We start from the raw sequence: 19753 nt of genomic DNA, 5'->3' as shown, positions 1-19753 counted from the left end.
TTTATATTAACTTTAAAATGGATTTTTACTTTAAAGAGCCCCTATTATGGGTTTTTGTAAATGTCTTTCCATGTAGTGTGTAACAGCTCTAAGTGAAGTGAAATATCCAGCTAAGGTCTAAATCTGAAAGTGCGCAGTGTTTAAAATTATTGATTAATTTATAAAAGAGTCGACTCCTAGTACTTTAAATGAATCATCTGGATAACGAGTGAGCTGTTTCTGCGTGACGTGGATACGAAACTTAAGCCCCGCCCAGCTGTTGCCCGCACAAACCCGGGAAAATTGAAACCTGCGGTCCCGTCCACTAGCACAGTAGCAAAGAAACAGGCTAGACACACACTGTAGCAGACGGTTGTATGAAGTCACGCTGTGCTCAGCTGGATATTATTGGAAGTGTGAGGGAAGAGTTAGTGCTATTGTCTCTACCCAAAGATGAAACTGAAGAGTCAGTGGTTAAGGTTTATTTTTGCAAAAATACCTCAGCATTATAGACCAGCCATGTGCTGTTCGAGTGCTTCTGGAATACTCACGCTTACAACGGAGAATTCATCAGTTGTTTGGTAAAGGAAGGATGAGAAAATGTTGACAAACATCAGTAAATGAACAGTTATGAAAAACAATCTGAGCTAGCAATTTACTCTACTGAGTGAAGCCTGCAGCCACTGCTCTTTTGAGTCACTTTTTTAAAAAAATTGCTAAAAGTTGGAAAATTTCTGTTAAAAATTGCTAAATTTGTTGCTAGGTGCTGTTTGAAAATAAAGTTTCTAGAGTAGTATAAAAAGTTGCTAAATCTAGCAACAAAATTGCTAAGTTGGCAACACTGTGTTTTGGACGCAGCCAAAGTGTCGCTCATATTGTTTATTATTTATTTTTCATTTAATATTTGTAATGTGTTGTAAGAGCTAGCGTGTTTCTTTAACAAAAAGGTATTTTGACAGATGTTTCTGTCTGGCGCTCAAGGTTAACTTTAAATGAATGATTATTTTGATTTGTTTCTTTTTTGGAATAATGCACCTTCCAACACGAGAGTTACAATAACCACTTCTGAAAATAGTGGAGTTCACAGGCTGAAAAGTTTGAGAACCCTTGGAATAGACCTGATAAACTAATAAATAATTATGATAATTATAACTAGGAATGCAACAATATTACAATTCTGATTAAAAACAGATTCGCCAAATAAATTTCTAATATTCCAGACAATTTTGATTTTATGAATGAAAAACAAACAAACAAAATTAAACCCATTAAATATTCATATATTACAAACAAATTCCCAATATTCATTCATTTATTCATTTTCCTTCGGCTTAGTCTCTTGTTTGTCAGGAGTTCTCACAGCAGAATGAACCACCAACTATTGCAGCATATGTTTTACACAGCGAATGCCCTTTCAGCCGCAACAATTTTGTTTATCCAATTCAGTTATGCCGTCTTTGGACTATAGGGGGAAACCGGAGCACCCAAAGGAAACCAACGTTAACACAGAGAGAACATGCACACAGAAACTCCACACAGAAATCACAACTGGTCCAGTCGGGACTTGAATTAGTGACATTCTTGCTGCGACTGAGCTACTGTGCTGCCCCTATTCCCAATATTGATAATGTGTAAATTTGAATTCTCCATCTAAAATCACAAATAGCAAACCTCAAATCATGTGGCTTGATGTACTGTGGCTCTTGTGAACTTCAAAGCAATCACCCTTACTATTTTCATCTGGCTGACCATAAAAACAGGAAGAAATAAAATCTCTATTCAATATAATGGCATCAAAAGCCTCTGAATCAGTGCTCCAGCACATCAGCAGATCGATAACATCCAGGTACAAAGCATCACCTAATGCAATGTTCGATTTGGAGAAGCCATTCAAACAACAAATAGTTCTCTCTATGGGTATAGGAAACCTCACTTCCTACTGTTCTACTGCAAAAAACTAAAGCGCTGAAGATGAGAATGAAGATTACACTGACAGATTTTCTTTTAGAAACCATGGCATCTAAAGTTACAAATAATGACACATCTTAGTAGTGATCATGTGCTGAATGTTAATCCACCATCTACACTTTTCGAAGAGTGGATAAATTACTTAAATTGGCTTCAAGTCCGCTATAAAATGTCTGTGGGATGGAATTTTCAGGTAACTCTGTGCCACATCTTGTCATGAATCTGGTTTGTTGATTGTCAATCTTTTCCCTTCTGTGTTTCTCCTACCAGCTGTCAGCGCTTGCAATCAGCGCGAGCGCTGATCAGCAGTCACCTGTTCTCGCTTTGTCATTATTGACACTCCTATATCTACCTCCCAATTTTCTCCCTCTGTTGTCAGATTATTGTTACTCTGTGCGTTTGCTCTCCGTGTATTAGTTTTTACCAATATCAGATTTCATCATCATTTGTCTCGTATCGTCTCGTCTGGTTGTCGATCATCCCTCCTGTGTTCATCGTTTCATGTTGTGAGTACCGCAGCTTGCTTACTCACCTGTTGACTGTGCTCTGACCATCAGCATCCGGAGGTCAGTGGTTCCCGCATCTCTGTGGTGGGCACGGACCGATCGGCTCTCTCGCCCACGGCCGTGGGTGTTCCCTTTTAAGTTTGCTTTGAAGAACCGGATCTGAGTATTTCATCTGAATTACTGACAGACTGCCTTTGTTGAATTTACTATTAAAATCTGAGTTGAATTGCACAAACCTCTCTATTGATTCTGTTTCGTGCCACATCTAGCACGAGAGCTTCTGTTTAATCCTTCATATAATCGCCAGATGCTGTCCGCCATGCAAGGGGCAGCTATATGTAAAATTGAACACCACGTACACCATCGCAAACGAGCTTACACTGAGTAAACTAATATTGCTACTCATGAAAAGTATTGCTATTAACATGACGTATGCATATAATAAGATACAGTATATGTCAAAAGCATCAGTGCAATATTAGACATGACGCGTGAGAACAGCACAGTTACACCGTTAACCGATTCATTTATGTCAAGCAGTGCTTGCAGGGCCGGTGAGCGCTCCGTGTACCTTTTGGTCACTCGGTTATGTTAAAAAAATCTATTTTCTTGTGATAACGAGATTTTTTTTCTCATGCATGCATATATATATTTTGCTTGTTAGTTTGATTAGTGTTGATTTTAAATGAATAAATATGTTTGTATAAAACTTGTAGTAACGGTGCTTATACGTGTGACTAAATTTTGGCTGATGCGCCTCAACTTTTTAAGTTAGGAGCACCGGTGCTACCAAGCAGAAAGGTTCATTTCGAGCCCTGTATGCTACACTATTTAAGGGCATTCTACTTTAAAACATTGATAAGACCTGTTCTTCAATTTTCATTCAAATGTATAATGCCATTAAGGGCTGTACGATATTTCAAAATTGCCATATTTTTGTATTGTATTGTAATTATATTGTATTAATTTCTTTAAATGACTTGAATGTCTATTTGGAATTTATAATTTTAGATTGATATGATTCTGTAGGGGAGAATTAAATAACAGTAATTAAGTAATCAAATGTAAAAAAATATTGGACAGTCTTTGTTGTATTCATTCAATTTCTTTTGGCTTAGTCCCTTATTTATCAGGGGTCATCACAACGGAATGAACCGTCAACTATTCCAGCATATGTTTTACGCCCTTCCAGCTGCAATCTATTACTAAGAAACACCCATACACTCTCACATTCACACACACTCATTCACTACGGCCAATTTAGTTAATTCAATTTACCTGCACCGCACGTCTTTGAACTGTGGCGGGAACCGGAGCACTCGGAGGAAACCTACACTGACACTGGGAGAACTTGCAAACTCCACACAGAAATGCTTACTGGCCTAGACGAGACTCGAACCAGCGACCTTCTTGCTGTAAGGCAACAATGCTAACCACTGAGTCACTGAGCCACCCTGTTGAACAAACAATTCAATAAAATAATCATTATTGAAGTTAAAAAGAAACCATTTTTAAAATTCTCATTCAATCACAGGCCTTAAAACACTTGCAAAATTATCAATTATAATTTAGACCCGATATTGTATATTCTGCGATAAACTATTGTGAATGATCACATTGCGATATTGATGCTGAAACGATATATCGTGCAGTCCAACCATTATCGTCCCAGTAAGATAGGAATATGCTTTCAAAAAAGCCAATACATATATACTGATATTTGTGTGCCAGTGTGACACTAAACTAAGGAGAGTTTAACTCACTGTTGTCCAAACTCTGTCCTGGAGGGCCGGTGTCCTGCAGATTTTAGCTCCAACTTGCCTCAACACACCTCCAAAGATATTTCTAGAAAGCCTGGTAAGAGCTTAATTAGCTAGTGCAGGTGTGTCTGATTGGGGTTGGAACTAAACTTTGCAGGACACCGGCCCTCCAGGGCCGAGTTTGGGCATGCCTGGTTTAACTCATTCAAAACACTCCCTCACCTGAACTCACCATGAGAGAGATGAAGAAAATGAAAGCACACAAGCGCTAAGGTATCAAATGCTCAAGACATCTTTAAAAATGTTGTATTAAAAATGTTATGCTTATTTTTTGTGGAGAAATCGATTAGAGGTAGCCTGCTATTTTTATTCTTAACGGAAAACAGCCTATGCTGGTTATTAAAAAAAGACTGAGCCAGTGTTTTTTTGTTTTGTGGCCTAATCTAAATCTGTAATTTAAGTGAAAATATTTAGTGCAGCAAAATTTTGAAAAAATAGACTTGAGATATTTTAAAACAAATAAACTCACCCACTATACCTATAATGTTTAATCCAATTAGGACATTTACTGCCATCTACTGTACAAAATATATATTTATTAAATTATTTGAAAATGAAACACCTCTTAAAAATTGCTCATGAATATGTTATTAGAATTTTGACGATCATGGTTGTTGTTATCTTCTATTATGTACTTTTTATTGTCTCACTTTTATCTTTTTTTTTTTTATAGTGCTTTGGGTTGTAAGAAAATTGTCCCAAATAAAATTTATTAAAATTATTATTTTTACAATAGTTTAATAATCAACTCAAAACTCCTTAAGATCACAATGAATTAAGATTTTTACTCATCATAGTACATAATGCTGTTGATAATGTAACAATACAAATGATTTGATTTGAAAAATGTTGACAATATCCATTAAAATCTTTTAATTCTTTAAATTGAAGTGTAAGTTGGCATTTGAGCTGTTTTTAATTTAAGAATTTTAATAGCAAACATAAAAACATTCATTGGTTAACAATAAAACATTCTTTGGTTATGCAAATATTTATATATATATATATTAAAAAAAAATATATATATATATATATATATATATATATATATATATATATATATATATATATATATATATATATATACATACAGTTGAAGTCAGAATTATTAGCCCCCTGAATTATTATCACCCCTGTTTATTTTTTCCCCAAATTTATTATAATTAATGAAGGGAAGATTGTTTCAGCACATTTCTAAGCATAATAGTTTTAAAAACGTATTTCTCATAACTGATTTATTTTATCTTTGCCATGCTGACAGTAAATAATATTTGACTATATATCTTTCAAGACACTTGTATACAGCTTAAAGTGACATTTAAAGGCTTAACTAGGTTAATTAGGTGAACTACGCAGGTTAGGGTAATGAGGCAAGTTATTGTAAAACGATGGTTTGTTCTGTAGACAATTGAAAAAAAAAAAAAAACTTAAAGGGGCTAATAATTTTGTCCCAACATTTTTTTTTTTAAATTAAAATCTGCTTTTATTCTAGCTGAAATAAAACAAATAAGACTTTTTCCAGAAGAAAAAATATTATCAGACATACTGTGAAAATTTCCTTGCTCTGTTAAAAATCATTTGGAAAATATTTTAAAAAGAAGTAAAAAATCAAAAGGGGGCTAATAATTCTGACTTCAACACCATTATGAATAAAATGTCAGACACAATGTTATGGTGTAGTTAAAAAGAAAATTTAAATTGTTATTGTAAGGAAGATAATTAAACCATATGTTCATAAATATAAATATAAATAGAGTTGATAAATAAAGTTAATAAATAAGAGTTTAAAGGCAAATCTTTGACAAAACTTTTATTAAGATGAAATGTAAGTGATTGAATGGGTGTTGGCCCAATTTAGTACCTTTACATGGACAGCAAAATGAAGACCTGTTTAAAATTATATAAGACGTAAAACACAACATTTCAGTTAAATTAAGATTTTAAGGCCTAAAAGTTTTTTTTTAATTTATTTATGTGAAATATTTTAAAATCAATGACATTATAAAAAAATGCTTTTCTTCCTTCGATTTTAGTCTCTAGTCCAAATATCTAAAAATTCTTAAATCAAAAACATTTTCTGTACAAGCAAGTATGTCTTGTTTGAAGAAATTATTTATCAAAATTAATAGATTTTTTTTCCTTAAAACAAGCAAAATATGTAAAATATTAAATCTGCAAAATAATCACTTCAAAAGGAAAAACAAGATTATTTTGCTTACCCCATATCCATTTCTCAGTGAATATAGTCAATAATTTTTGGTGCATTTAAACAAACATTTTCTTTCATTATTAAACAGTTAGTCTATGGCCGTTAAAATGAGAGTTTGGTCATTGAACATCTTTAGGAATAGAAAGAGTATTGCAAACAAAATTACAAACTACATTTGTGTGTGTGTGTGTGTGTGTGTGTGTGTGTGTGTGTGTGTGTGTGTGTGTGTGTGTGTGTGTGTGTGCGACCTAGGCACTCTTTGGACCCAGTTTTTCCACTCTCCATCAACACACACTTATGGATGAAGTCAGAACTTTTTGATGTCTGCACACAGAGCAGTAGGAGACAAATGGTCAAGTTATAGCTCTGCTGCTTTTGACAGTAAAAACTAAACATTATAATGTGAAACTGTGAAATGTGTTTCTCCATCACAATTAAACTGATGTTTTCTTTTAACAATTCAATGTCACCTTTTTCACTATCTACATGTCATTCAGAAGGAATAGGTCTGAATATAAGGACTGAATATAAAACACTAAATACAAAACACCTTCAGTTTACATCACGAAATGTTTCTTAGTAAAACCACCATTTAAATCCTCTGCAAAAAAGTTTAGACAAAGCATTGAACTTAAAATGATAGAAAATGCACATATACATGGATATAAATAAAAAACTAAGTAAATAGCTAAACTCTATATTAAATAAAGAAATTATTACCTGCGCACAAAGACTCAAAGTTGTTATATTTCCACCATTTTAAAAACATAATTTCGTTAGCACATGGAAAAATGGCGCTCACGGAGAAGATGTTTTTTTCAGTATTGTGCTATAGCAGTGGTTCTCAAACTGTGGTACGCGTACCACTCCTCCTAGTGGTACGCGGAGTAATCGCTGAATAATGAAAGAAACAATTAACACTTTAATCCTTTAATGCGTAATATAACATTGATGTGATCAGCATTGGCTGTTTTGTGAAGCGTACGATCACAACGCTGTGCTTAGAGTGTTTATTTTAGTGCATTGTGTCATAAGCTGCTGAAAATCAGTTTCCGAAGTTTAAGAATTGATTCTGAAGCGTGATCTGACTGACATGAAAAGTGGCCAATCACAGTCGACCTTGTCTAGTTGCGTGAAACGTAAGGGCGGGACAAATGATTTCTGTGTTGCAGAGACAGAAAAAAACAACTTAAAAACAAATGTTTTGTTGGCATAATGCTTCTCGGATGTTTTTACTACAGAGATGTCTAGCAGAGTAATTAAACCGCGGACATATTTCCTGCCTATTTGATGATCTTCATACACGTTTCGCTCTCCGACAGCCAGTCGACTCGCCTCTGACCTGTCACTCCTCTAAACACAGTATGAATGGCGGCGCGGGAATGGAGGTATTGCGCAATTACTCATTTCTGCAAATGCGGCGAGTGCTTTATTTTAACACGAGAGCGCATTCATGTACGCAAATCGCTAAAACAGATATGCGAGCTCTTAAATAGGCTTTTTTGAAATGAACTGCAAGACCTCTCATGATCGCGTGTGTGCTCAGATAGAATACAATCGCGATCTTTCCACTATTAAAGTAGACATTATTTATCTTTGCTCCTTAACTAAATTTAGTCAAAAGTATTCAAATTTATCAAATATTTAGAATTAGATTGATTCATGATCGATGACAATGCTAATGGTCTTGTTATTTGGCTGTGTTGTGAAGTGAAACTTACTTTTAGCAAAGGTGGAACATTTTTTATTTCTTTACGACAAAATAATTATGCTTGAAATGTTTCTGGATGAGGTATTTGTGTGATTTATACATTTAGCTGTATTCTGATCTGTCTTAAAGCATTACAGGTCAAAGCAATCCATTGTTAGCCTACTTATTGTTTATTTATCACAATTTACAATAAGGCTCTTAAAGCACTGCTTTGATAAATGTAGTGTCGTCATATTTCAAATACCTCAAGTAAAATGAAGTCATTTGTTTTATTTTTTTACTGACAGTGTACTTGTATTTTTTTACGTTTCTATTTTAGATTAAGATCAAGTGTAAAATAAAATCTACATGTGATCTACAGCTATTTAAGAAACAAATTTGCCATATTGTAAAGAAAATAGTGTAAAATATGTAAATAAAAGGCTAAATTTAAATCTTTTTACCATATACTTTAATTTAACCTTTCAAAGCTTAAATATATATATTTTGAAAAATAGGCAAAAAGTGTCTCTATGGCCTTAAAGATTATTTGGTAGTTTTACCAGTGCTATTGAAAAAGATTAATTGTCATGAAAGGAAAAATTGACTATACTTCCTTTGTTAGTGCAAATTATACATGTAGCTTTGGGATGTAAGCAATCAAACCATTAAATTAGGTTTACACTTAAAAAAAAAGTGATTTCATAATGAAAATCAGATTTTTTTTCAAAAATAATCAACTAGTACTTTTTAAAAGAGTAATTTGTACTTTTACCTAATATTAGTATTATTTACTTAAATTTTTGTTATTTTAGCAGTGTATTTTTACTTGAGTACAAAAAAGATTTCACAAGCACTTAGTGCAGATTTATTTTATTATTAATATATGATTAATAAATATTATTATTAATGGTTTTTATTTGTATCTATTCCTATGCAATGTTTTATGGGTTGCTGAGAATACATTTCAGGTCTTCAATACATAGCATGTCAGTCTTGAAAAAAAAAATAGGTGCTGGAATTGACTTTCATTAGGCTGTGCCTGTATGAACCCTGTCATATGTACATTTAACATTTATTTCAAGATTTGTCTGAAAGTGTAGGAGTATGACATATAGCCTATTATAAGGTCCAAGCAGCATTTCCAGCTTTTGATGAATAGGCTACTATACTTTAGATTTAAGTACAGCAGTTTTCTTTTTACTTTTTAAGAACAGCGCCATTTTTTTATGAACTTTTAAAAGCACATTTTAACCAAAACTTTTTTTTTTTATCTGCAAGCACAGTTAATGTTCAGACTATTTCAAATGTTTAAAGTGACTGACAATAATACATATTCTTACTAATAGGAAGTAATCTGCATCGTTTTTAAACTGTGCACACCTGTAGCTGCTTAATTAGGCTTACGACGCTATTTTTTAATACTGGTTAAAAAATAGCGTCATAAGGTGGTACTTGGAGAGGCGATTTTTTTCTAAGGTGGTACTTGGTGAAAAAAGTTTGAGAACCACTGTGCTATAGTATTCAATATCCGTCGCAAACATTCATATTTTTGAACTTGAGCACTAATTTTGTATTTTTGGCAATCAATTTGTAATCGTTTTTATATAAATCCTCTGCGAACTGTAAAGCCCGCCTTTTTGATGTGATTGGCTAGCATTTTGACATTGATGAGCTATCGCTGACTGTAGTGGTTATGTGGTTTAGTGGCAACTTCAGATGTGAACAGTCCTAGTTGAGTAATATTTGAAAATCGCCTTTGTAGTTTTAAGCAAAAAAACTACAAACTCGTAAGCTGTTTGAAGCAAGCTGCAACTGTTCGAAGCATTCCAAAAATGACGCCATCGCTATTCGGTGCTGCCACACCCTTCATTTAATTGATATTCTGAATTGAGTGAAGACGCGTTTGCAGAAACCTCGCGCAAATCTTTGGATTTGCGAATATCTATTGACTAACTTATTTTCTGAGTAAACAGGATTATGAGTGAGAAAACTAATTTTATGTTTGTCCACGCGATGGCAGCAACAACGCCCGTGTGTGTCGAAGGAGAGACTGAAGGGACGAAAACATGGCTGGAGAACATTGGATTCTGCACCAACTTCTGTCCCTGGCTCGACGAGGAGGATTCGACAATGGCTTCAGATGCCGACAAAGCATTTGATAAGCCTTTTACTGTCAATGACAAGAAAAATACAACCGGTAAGACTGTCAGCAACCACCCAAGCTTTCTAGGTTTTTAAAAAATGATAAAACTGGGCAAAGAGAAAGTATTAGGGGATGAAATTAATTTAATATATGACTTAAGAAACATAACATATAAAACAAAACATGAGAAATTGTCAATAATGGGGTTTAGGATGAGAAAAGTGTGAGGTGAATTGCCCTGAATTAAGACTCTGGCCTCAGATATCCCTAACCTTAAAGTTAGTTTGACGTTAGACATTCATTGACGTTAAACAATTGGTTTCAAACCAATTAAACTCTTTGCTCCTGCTATAGTTTGAGTCAAAAATATGTCAGATAGACATAAATATTTGCCCTTTATATTGCACAAGGCTTAATTTTTCGATTTTAAAAAAACTAGTTTTGGTACTGGTCTTATTGTATAATTTCATCTGGTTGAATTTTTATTTTGTTTGAGAAATAAGCTTTGTGCAGCATAAAGGGCTCAAACCATAGCAAAGAGTTTAATCGGTGTGAAATCAAATGTTTAATTTGGCCACAATTTTCTGTTTCTGCATATTGAATGATTTTCAAATCTTATTTTAACAGATATTTTGGGAAATGCTTAAAATATTTTCTGACATACAACAATACTCTGGGAAAGAATTTTGCTACGTTCGTGGCTGATTTTGCCCCATTAATGAAGTCAGTTTTTGATAGCAAAGACATGACACCATCTAATAATGCAGTTTTGACTGTTGCTTGATTTTCTTGTTGGGAAAAGTTCAGAGTTTATTTTTTACTCATCAGTTGCAGTGCAAAAAGGCTTAGTTTCTGCCTTCTGTTCAATTCAATGTTGTTTCTAAAGTGCTTTTACTATGTAGACTGTGTCAAAGCAGCATAACACAGCTGAAGTTCTAGTAAACTAAAACTGCTTCAGTCCAGTTTGCAGAGTTTTCCCTCTATATGGAATAATGTGTGTGTGTGTGTGTGTGTGTGTGTGTGTGTGCGTGCGTGTGTAAAAGAGACATATGTCTGAAAAAATTAAAATAAGCAAGTTAGCTCTCAGAGGATAGTAAACATAGTGAGTGTATTTATGCACAAACACTATAATCTGCTGTTTTACTCCATAGAGCTCCATATAAAAGCCAGAATCTTATTTGCACAGGAAAAATCTAAAGGGTTAATGCTGTCAACTGATGATGAACAGTAAAAATGACACATTTTATTTCTTCCCAACAAGGGAAAACCACCAACAATCAGTCAAAAATTTTATATACTTTATTACTATAAATGTTAGCCTTTTTAAGTAAGATAATATTTTACTTGATAAGATTACAAGAATAATACAAAATCTGTTTCTTTCAAGTAGCAAAGAATTAATGATTGAGATATCACCTCTGCCTTATTTTATTAGCCAGGAAAGACCCTAATATACATCACACTTAATGTATTTCTGTGTGTGTGTGTGTGTGTGTGTGTGTGTGTGTGTGTGTGTGTGTGTGTGGTAATCTTTAGGAATAGACTAAAATAAATAATTTTCCTTTTTATCTCAACGATCATCGGAAAATTAAGTAATGATCATGTTCCATGAAGACATTTTGTAATGAATAAATTACAGTTGTTGTTGTTTTATGACTCTTATGGCTAATTTTGTTATTTAGGGTCACATATGGAGATCATCAGCTTTTGCAGTGATTTCTGTCTCTGGCTGGACGATGACTGGACTGTGGCTTCAGATGTCGGTACAGCACCAGATGAGATGCCCGATGACCCTTTTCCCGATAACACCATGGAGGAAAACACAACCGGTGAGATAATTAGCAACCTCTTCACTGTAAAATATGAACATTTTATTAATGGGAATTAGGATACTTAATCTCTTTAAGTAAAATAAAAAGGTAAAAACAGGGTAAAGACATAAGTATTAGGGAATTAAATTAAATATATAAAAAAACAAGGAACTCGACATATTAAACAAAAATGAGAAATGATTAATATTAACACAATGATTACATGTTGTTCTATAAGATAAATTGGCCTCAAGTGAGACTTTTTTAAAGGTGGCCTATCCAAAACAACAAATTCATATTCAAAATACTATTTCAAAATTCACAGGACATGTTATATTAACATTGAAAAAGAAAAGCTGCAAATAATACATTGAGTAAATTGAATAGATTTTAATAATATATTTAATTGTGTTCTCAACTTACAAAATCAGACTCTAAAAATTATTTTTGTTAAAAGCAAATCTTCCTTGCTGTTTTGCACTTGTAATAAATGGACAAAAAATTACATTTATCCCTCTTTGACCTAAAAAAATTTAGCCGATCGGTGACTAAAATCATGTTATCCAAACCATGAGATTTGTGATGTTACAACATTAATTTCCTATAATAATATTTCTTTTGTGGAAGCCTTTTTTATTTTGTTTGGCTGGAATAAAAGTAGCTTTTTAACAGTTTAAGTTTAATAATATTAGCCACTTTAAGAGAATATATATATATATATATATATATATATATATATATATATATATATATATATATATATATATATATATATATATATATATATATATATATAAATTGTATTATTCTTTATAGAACAAACCACTGTTGTCCAATGACTTGCCTAATTATTCTAACCTAATTATCATAGTAGTGTCTTTAAGCATTTTCAGCTGAATACTAGTATCTTGTAAAATAGTTTTTTAAACTTAAGTTTAAAAACATCATGAAAAAAAATCTCATTAAATCACAAGAGGGCTAATAATTTTGACCATGTTTGTATGTATGTTTAGGAATAGCTTAAACACTTCATTTGATTTCCTTTTTATACCAAAATTCATCAGAAAATTAAGTATTTCAAAATTAAGTTTTTAAATGACTCTTATGTCTAATTTTGTTATTTAGGGTTATACAAACACTACAGCTTGTCCCCACTTAGGGAAAAGTCACCCTATATCTTGTTATTTTTTAATATGTTTTATTTATATATACTTAATAGCCTAAACAATAACAGATTGTCATGTTTTCTTTTTTGTCTTCTTTTTAATTTAGGAATTCAAATACAAGGCAGCAGGTGGAGCAAAATCCGTGCTTTCTTCAAGAGAGTGTGGAAGGCCATAAAGAAACCTTTCCTCTGCTGCAGACAGATAAGCGTGGAACCACAAACACCACAGGAGAATCCACAAACAACTAATCCAGACCTAGAGACTGATTCAGATACAGAGAATGTCGCTAGACCTTCTTGGATCTGGAACTCTGTTGGTCCAGATTTAGAGCCTGTCCCTGGAGTATCTGGTCTCTGTTACTCTGTTGATCCAGATCTAGAGCCTGTCCCTGGAGTGTCTGGGCTCTGGAACACTGTTGATCCAGATCTAGAGCCTGTCCCTAGAGTGTCTGGGCTCTGGAACACTGTTGATCCAGATCCAGAGCCTGTCCCTGGAGTGTCTGGGCTCTGGAACACTGTTGATCCAGATCTAGAGCCTGTCCCTAGAGTGTCTGGGCTCTGGAACACTGTTGATCCAGATCCAGAGCCTGTCCCTGGAGTGTCTGGTCTCTGTAACTCTGTTGATCCAGATCCAAAATCTGTCTCTGGAGTGTTTGGGCTCTGGAACACTGTTGATCCAGACCCAGAGCCTGTCCCTGGAGTGTCTGGTCTCTGTAACTCTGTTGATCCAGATCCAAAATCTGTCTCTGGAGTGTTTGGGCTTCAGTACACAGTTGATCCAAATCCAGAGCCTGTCTCTAGAGTGTCTGTTCTCAGAAACACTGTTGATCCAGTGCCTGTCTTTGGGGTGTCTGATATACAGAACTCTGTTGATCCAGAGCCTGTTCCTGAAGTGCCTAGTCCTAGGGACACTGTTGATCCAGATCCAGAACCTGTTCCTGAAGTGCCTGGTCCTAGGAACACTGTTGATCCAGATCCAGAGCCTGTCCCTAGAGTGTCGGGTCTTCGAAACACTGTTGATCCAGTGCCTGTCCCTGGGGTGTCTGATTTACAGAACTCTTTTGCTCCAGAGCCTGTTCCTGAAGTGCCTGGTCCTCGGACAACTGTTGATCCAGAACCAGAGCCTGTTCCTGAAGTGCCTGGTCCTCGGAACACTGTTGATCCAGATCCAGAGCCTGTCTCTGAAGTGCTTGTTCCTCAAAACACTGTTGATCTAGATCCAGAGCCTTTTCCTGAGGTGCCTGGTCCTCGGAACACTGTTGATCTAGATCCAGAGGCTGTTCCTGAAGTGCCAGGTCCTCGGAACACTGTTGATCTAGATCCAGAGCCTGTCCCTGAAGTGCCTGGTCCTCTGAACACTGTTGATCTAGATCCAGAGCTTGTCTCCAAAGTGCCTGGTCCTCAGAACACTGTTGGTCCAGATTCAGAGCCTGTCTCTTGGCTGTCTTGGCTTTGGAACAATGTGCGTCCAGTGACACCGTTTGTCCTTGGACTGTTCCGTCTCTGGTACACTTTAAATCCAGATCCAGAGCTGTTTTCTAGAGCACCTTGGGTCAGGAACACTGTTGATTTAGATCCAGAGCCTGCCCCTGGAGTGCATGGTCTCCGGAACTCTGTTGATCCAGATCCAGAAAATGTACCTGGAATGTCTAAGCCCTGGAGTACTGTTTATTCTGATCCAGTGCCTGTACCTGAAGTATCCAGGAACCGGAATACTGTTGATCTTGATCCAGATCAAGAGCCTCTACTTGGACTGTCTTGGCTTTGGTACACTTTTGTTCCTGAGCTAGAGTTTGCCCTTGGACGAAATCGTCTCAGAGCCAGTTTAAATCCAGATACAGACCCCGTTGCTGGACCATCTGTAGTTCAGAACATGGTAGATCAGGAACCAGAGCCTGTGCCTGGACCATCTAGTCTCCAAGACACGTCCAATGCAAGGTCCTCATCTGCCTTAGGAGCCCCTAATTTTGAGCCAAATACTGGTGAGTGTGCTAACAGCACTCTGAAATCACATACAAAACATAAATGCAGAATCAAATTCATGAAATTTTGTTTATTTAATTTGATGGAAACAGTAATATTATAGATGCTACTGTAACATACTTGTTAATTTAAGGCAGTTGTTCTCAACTTCGGGCCTCTGGCTACCCTGCACTGCACATTTTGTAAGTCTTCCTTACTTAACACACCTGATTCTGATCATCAGCTCATTAACTTATCCTTGTGTGTTAAATAACAAAGACATCCAAAATGTGTGTGTGGGGGCCCAAGGGTCAAAATTGAGAACAACTGATGTAAGGTTAGTTTGTCAGTATAAGAGAATAACCTCTTCTTCTTTTTTTCAGGATCTTTGATTGGTCTCTACGGCTTTGGAGAAATGATAGGATCTGGGAGCTTTGGCTCAACATACAAAGCAGTTCGTAAATCTGATGGCAAGCAGGTAAAATTCTCTTACTGTTCAATTGGCTTCTTATGTAACCTGTTCACTTGATCCAAACTTGAATATGTATTAAACAAATTACAGATTGAATAATGTGAAAAAATTAATTATTGTGTTTTCTTTTTTTAGGTTGCCATCAAGAAGATTCCGCAGAGAAGCAATCCACGTTACATCTCTGTTGTAAGTTGGCAAAACTTCACTTATCATTTAATTCTTTAATGGTTTGGACACATTTATGGTTGCATAGTTCAATTTCAAAAGTCAAAAAGCAGCCATATGAATCTGTATGAAAACTTCTCCCATGTTCAAGCTGAAGAAAATTATTTTATGGTGACTTCAGGATGAGCTGTGCTTCATGCTGAATTTTGATTAATGTGAACATTTACTGTATTATGTAGGAGCACTGTAAGAGAAAAGAGCTGGAAAGCCTTGTTGATCATATACAAAAGTACTAAAGCAGGGTAAAATACATGTAAAGGATAAGTTTGCCCAAGCATTAAATCATTGTTTACTCACCCTGTAATTCCAATCCTCTGAGACTTTTGTTCCTCATCAGAACACAAAAGATATTTCAGATTTAAGAGCTTTCTCTTCTGCTGTAGACGGTAAGCGTCCTGAGAAGCTCAAATTCAGAAAAAAAACCAAAACCATTGTCTGAACAGTTCATGAAACTTCAGTGGTTCCACTACAATCATACGAAGCTGCTGAAACACCTTTGTCTGCCAAAAAACTGTAAAAACAAATTAGTTTGCCAATGTTTTCTCTCCTGCATCAGGTCAGGGTACATGTTTTCTACAGGCAGTATGATGTTTTGTCAGAGTCCTATTACCTGTAGTAAATGCACACCCCAGTCTGATGTAGAAGACTCTGGCAAAGTCAGTTGTTTTTACAGTTCTTATTTTAGTGTTCTTGGAGCATCGTATGATTACAGTTGAACCACTGAAGATACTCCTTGTCTCCTTTTCTGGACTTTGAGCACCTCAGGACCGTTCCTGTGTGTGGGGGATGAGGGAGCTCTCAGATTTAATTTAAAATGCCTTAATTTGTGTTCGGAAAGATGAATGAAGGTTTCAGGGGATTGAAATGACATGAAAAAAAGTAAATAATAACAGTATTTTAATTTTCAGGTAAACTAATCATTTAAATAGTACCAATTTTTCCTCAGATGTACAACTACTAACCCTTGTTTTCTTTTTCTCTGCAGCCTGGTTGTTCCAGACCTGTGTGTAAAGAAGCAGCGTATATGCTAATGCTGAAACATCCTTCAGCAAGCAAGCATGTGATAGAAATGTATGAGTGGTTTGATCAACCTGGATTCATTTCACTCGTCATGGAGTACCCCCAACCTTGCGTATCTCTGCGGGACTATATAATCATGCATGTCAAACTGTCAGAAGGGGTTGCACGTTCCCTGCTGCACCAGTTAGTCCAGGCAATTCAGCACTGCATTGACCATGATGTTTCCCACAACGACATGCATGCTGACAACATCCTAGTCAACACAACGAAGGTGGAGCTCAAGCTGATTGACTTCGGTTGTGCTACCAATCTCAGAGCAGAAAATTATCAAGCTGTCGTCTTGGCAAACATCCGGACCGTAGGCTACATGCTGTATTTAATGGTGCATGGAAAACATCCAGAGTACAGCATTTCAGGAACGGAGCGTCTCCTTATGATTAGTCCCAGTGTATCCAGTGGTAAGTGAAAAGACAAATTTACATGCCAAAACCTCAACCTGTTGTAGTCTCATGACTACAGGAAGAGCTTAGCATTGCTGATCCTAGGAAATGTTTGACTTTATTAAGGAATCTAACGACACCTTGTGTAATAGCTAATGAATGAGCAACTTCAGTCCTGGGGGGCCACTGCCCTACAGAGTTTACCTTTAAATTTAATCCTTAAGTGATCTTGTCATTCACTGTATTCAGAATCACCCCCTATATCAGGGGTGGCCAACCCTGTTCATGGAGATCTACCTTCCTGCAGATTTCAGTTGCAACCCATATCAAACACACCTGCCTCTAATTATCACACAGTGTTCAGGTCCTAATTAATTGGTTCAGGTGTGTTTGATATGGGTAGCAACTGATATCTGCAGGAAGGTGACTCTCCAGGAACAGGGCTGGCCACCCCTACCCTATACCCTCATCTACTACTCCTTACGTTAGTCTAGTAAATTAGTGTATTTAAAGGAGTGAATGTACACAAATAAGTCAATTGAAGCAGTTTTGTTTGTGCTTTTCTGGTTGATAAACCCCTCAGATGGATTGGATTCTGCTTGGTTAGACCCAAGTTATTTAACACAACAAGCTGTATGCTAGTAATGAAACACTGTAGTTTTATTTGTCATGTATAGGAATGTTATTTTTACAATTAAATAAATGTATTCATTAATTCATTTAAGGGTACAGGGCTGCGATTTCAGACATAGCCATTGGTTAACTTGCTTCAGAAGTGTTTGATTAGAGTTTAAGCAAAACTCTGCAGGACACAGACCCTCCAGGACTCTCCAGTAGCTTTTTTAATAACAAATTTCAGAAGATATCTTTATAAATGTCAGCTTTAATGTCTTATACTGTCTTGATTAACTATCTCTTTCTCCTTGTACAGACTGCAGGGATCTGATAGAAAAGTGCATGGATAGGAAATTGTCAACATTGGGGGACGTCTTACAGCACCAGTGGATGAAGAAGCAGGAGATGGAGGAGCAGGGATGAAGGTAAATACAACTGATCCAGTAGGAAACAACTTTTCTAATACTGGCACACACAAAGCTGATGATGTCACCTTAGTTTTAGATTTTTTATTAATCATCTTCACTTTTGCTAATGTGTAACATATTTAAGTGCACTTAAAACTCAAGTATTAAACATGTTTAGCAACACCGTTAATAAAAAAAATATATATATTCAAATATTTGAAGATGTTTAAAAAAAACTGTGACAATGAAAACATTTAAAATGATTAATTTTCTGAAAATCTGAATTTTTTCTTCTTTTATTTTTCCTCATTTAGGAACTTCACACACAAAGCAGCAAAATCTTCAACAAAAAACGTTCAATAAATCATCAAAACTCATCTATAAAGAAGCTTTTCCCGATCCAGGACCACCGTCTGTGCTCATAAACACTACAGGATCAGCGTTTCCCCAGGAAACTGCCTCTTTTGAGCTACTCTCCATGGGATCGGCCTTCAGCAGAGACATTACACTGAACTGAATTTCAACAGAGACATTTGTTAAGCTGCTTTGACAACATTTGCATTGTATAAGTTTTGTAAATAAAGATGAATTGACATGTACATATCAGAAATAAGATTTATTTTTGCACTGTTTATGTATATATTAGAGTATATTATGTGTATGTTTATTTATTTAGATATACAGTTTGCACTTTTACACTTTATGCTGTTTATGACACTACTGGTCAAAAGTTTGGCGGTGGGGGGTGTTAAAGAAAATGATTCTGTAAATATTGATTTATTACTTATTGTATGTAGTTGCAAATGAAATCATTGATCAGTCATTTTTGCTTTTATTACTGTTACCATTAATAGGATCAAGTGACTCTGAAGACTGGAGTAATGATGCTGAAAATTCATCTTTAAAATTACTGGAATAAATGATTAAATTAAATGATCAAATACATTTTAACAGTTATTTTATAGTGGAATAACATTTCACAATTTGTACTGCATTTTTGATGAAACACAGCTTTGGTGAGCAGGAGAAGCTTATTTTAAAACATTTAAACATTTTACTGACCCCAAACTTATGGCCGGTAGTGTATAGAGGTATTTATATGTATTTATTTTTCCATATATTTATGTATAACATTTTATTGTTGAAAGCAAAGAACTTGATTGAACAGAGAATCTTGTTTTCTACTGTGCACATGACAACATAAAATGAAGCGAGATGATGTAAGTAAAAGTACATTTCTTAATAAAAATCTCTTCAATAAAATTACTTTTTGCAAGGAAGTTACTTTTTAGAATTAATTTATATTAACTTTAAAATG

General features: G+C 35.2%; 1 protein-coding gene across 2 annotated transcripts in view; it reads left to right on the top strand.

The window, feature by feature from the left end:
• si:dkey-211e20.8 overlaps positions 1 to 19698 on the top strand; it is a 31778-nt gene extending 12080 nt beyond the window's left edge. Inside the window, exons 2-10 of one of the 2 annotated variants that reach the window (XM_087273242.1) lie at positions 9998 to 10372; positions 12001 to 12147; positions 13402 to 13790; positions 13996 to 15276; positions 15640 to 15734; positions 15864 to 15914; positions 16939 to 17431; positions 18345 to 18453; positions 18750 to 19698. In XM_087273242.1, coding sequence (XP_087129368.1) covers position 13790; positions 13996 to 15276; positions 15640 to 15734; positions 15864 to 15914; positions 16939 to 17431; positions 18345 to 18451 — 2028 coding nt within the window. In that variant the 5' untranslated portion in view covers positions 9998 to 10372; positions 12001 to 12147; positions 13402 to 13789 and the 3' untranslated portion in view covers positions 18452 to 18453; positions 18750 to 19698. Of the gene's footprint in view, positions 1 to 5782; positions 7320 to 9693; positions 10373 to 12000; positions 12148 to 13401; positions 15277 to 15639; positions 15735 to 15863; positions 15915 to 16938; positions 17432 to 18344; positions 18454 to 18749 lie in introns of those variants that run through there. The other variant, XM_087273241.1, reaches the window with a different exon arrangement.
• Positions 19699 to 19753: the final 55 nt, after the last annotated feature.

The sequence above is a fragment of the Danio rerio genome, chromosome 11 (genome assembly GCF_052040795.2).
Source record: "Danio rerio strain M-AB ecotype USA chromosome 11, GRCz13ab, whole genome shotgun sequence".
Classification (NCBI taxonomy): Eukaryota; Metazoa; Chordata; class Actinopteri; order Cypriniformes; family Danionidae; genus Danio; species Danio rerio.
Note: the sequence above shows the minus strand (reverse complement) of the source record. Positions and strands in the feature narration are given on the sequence as shown.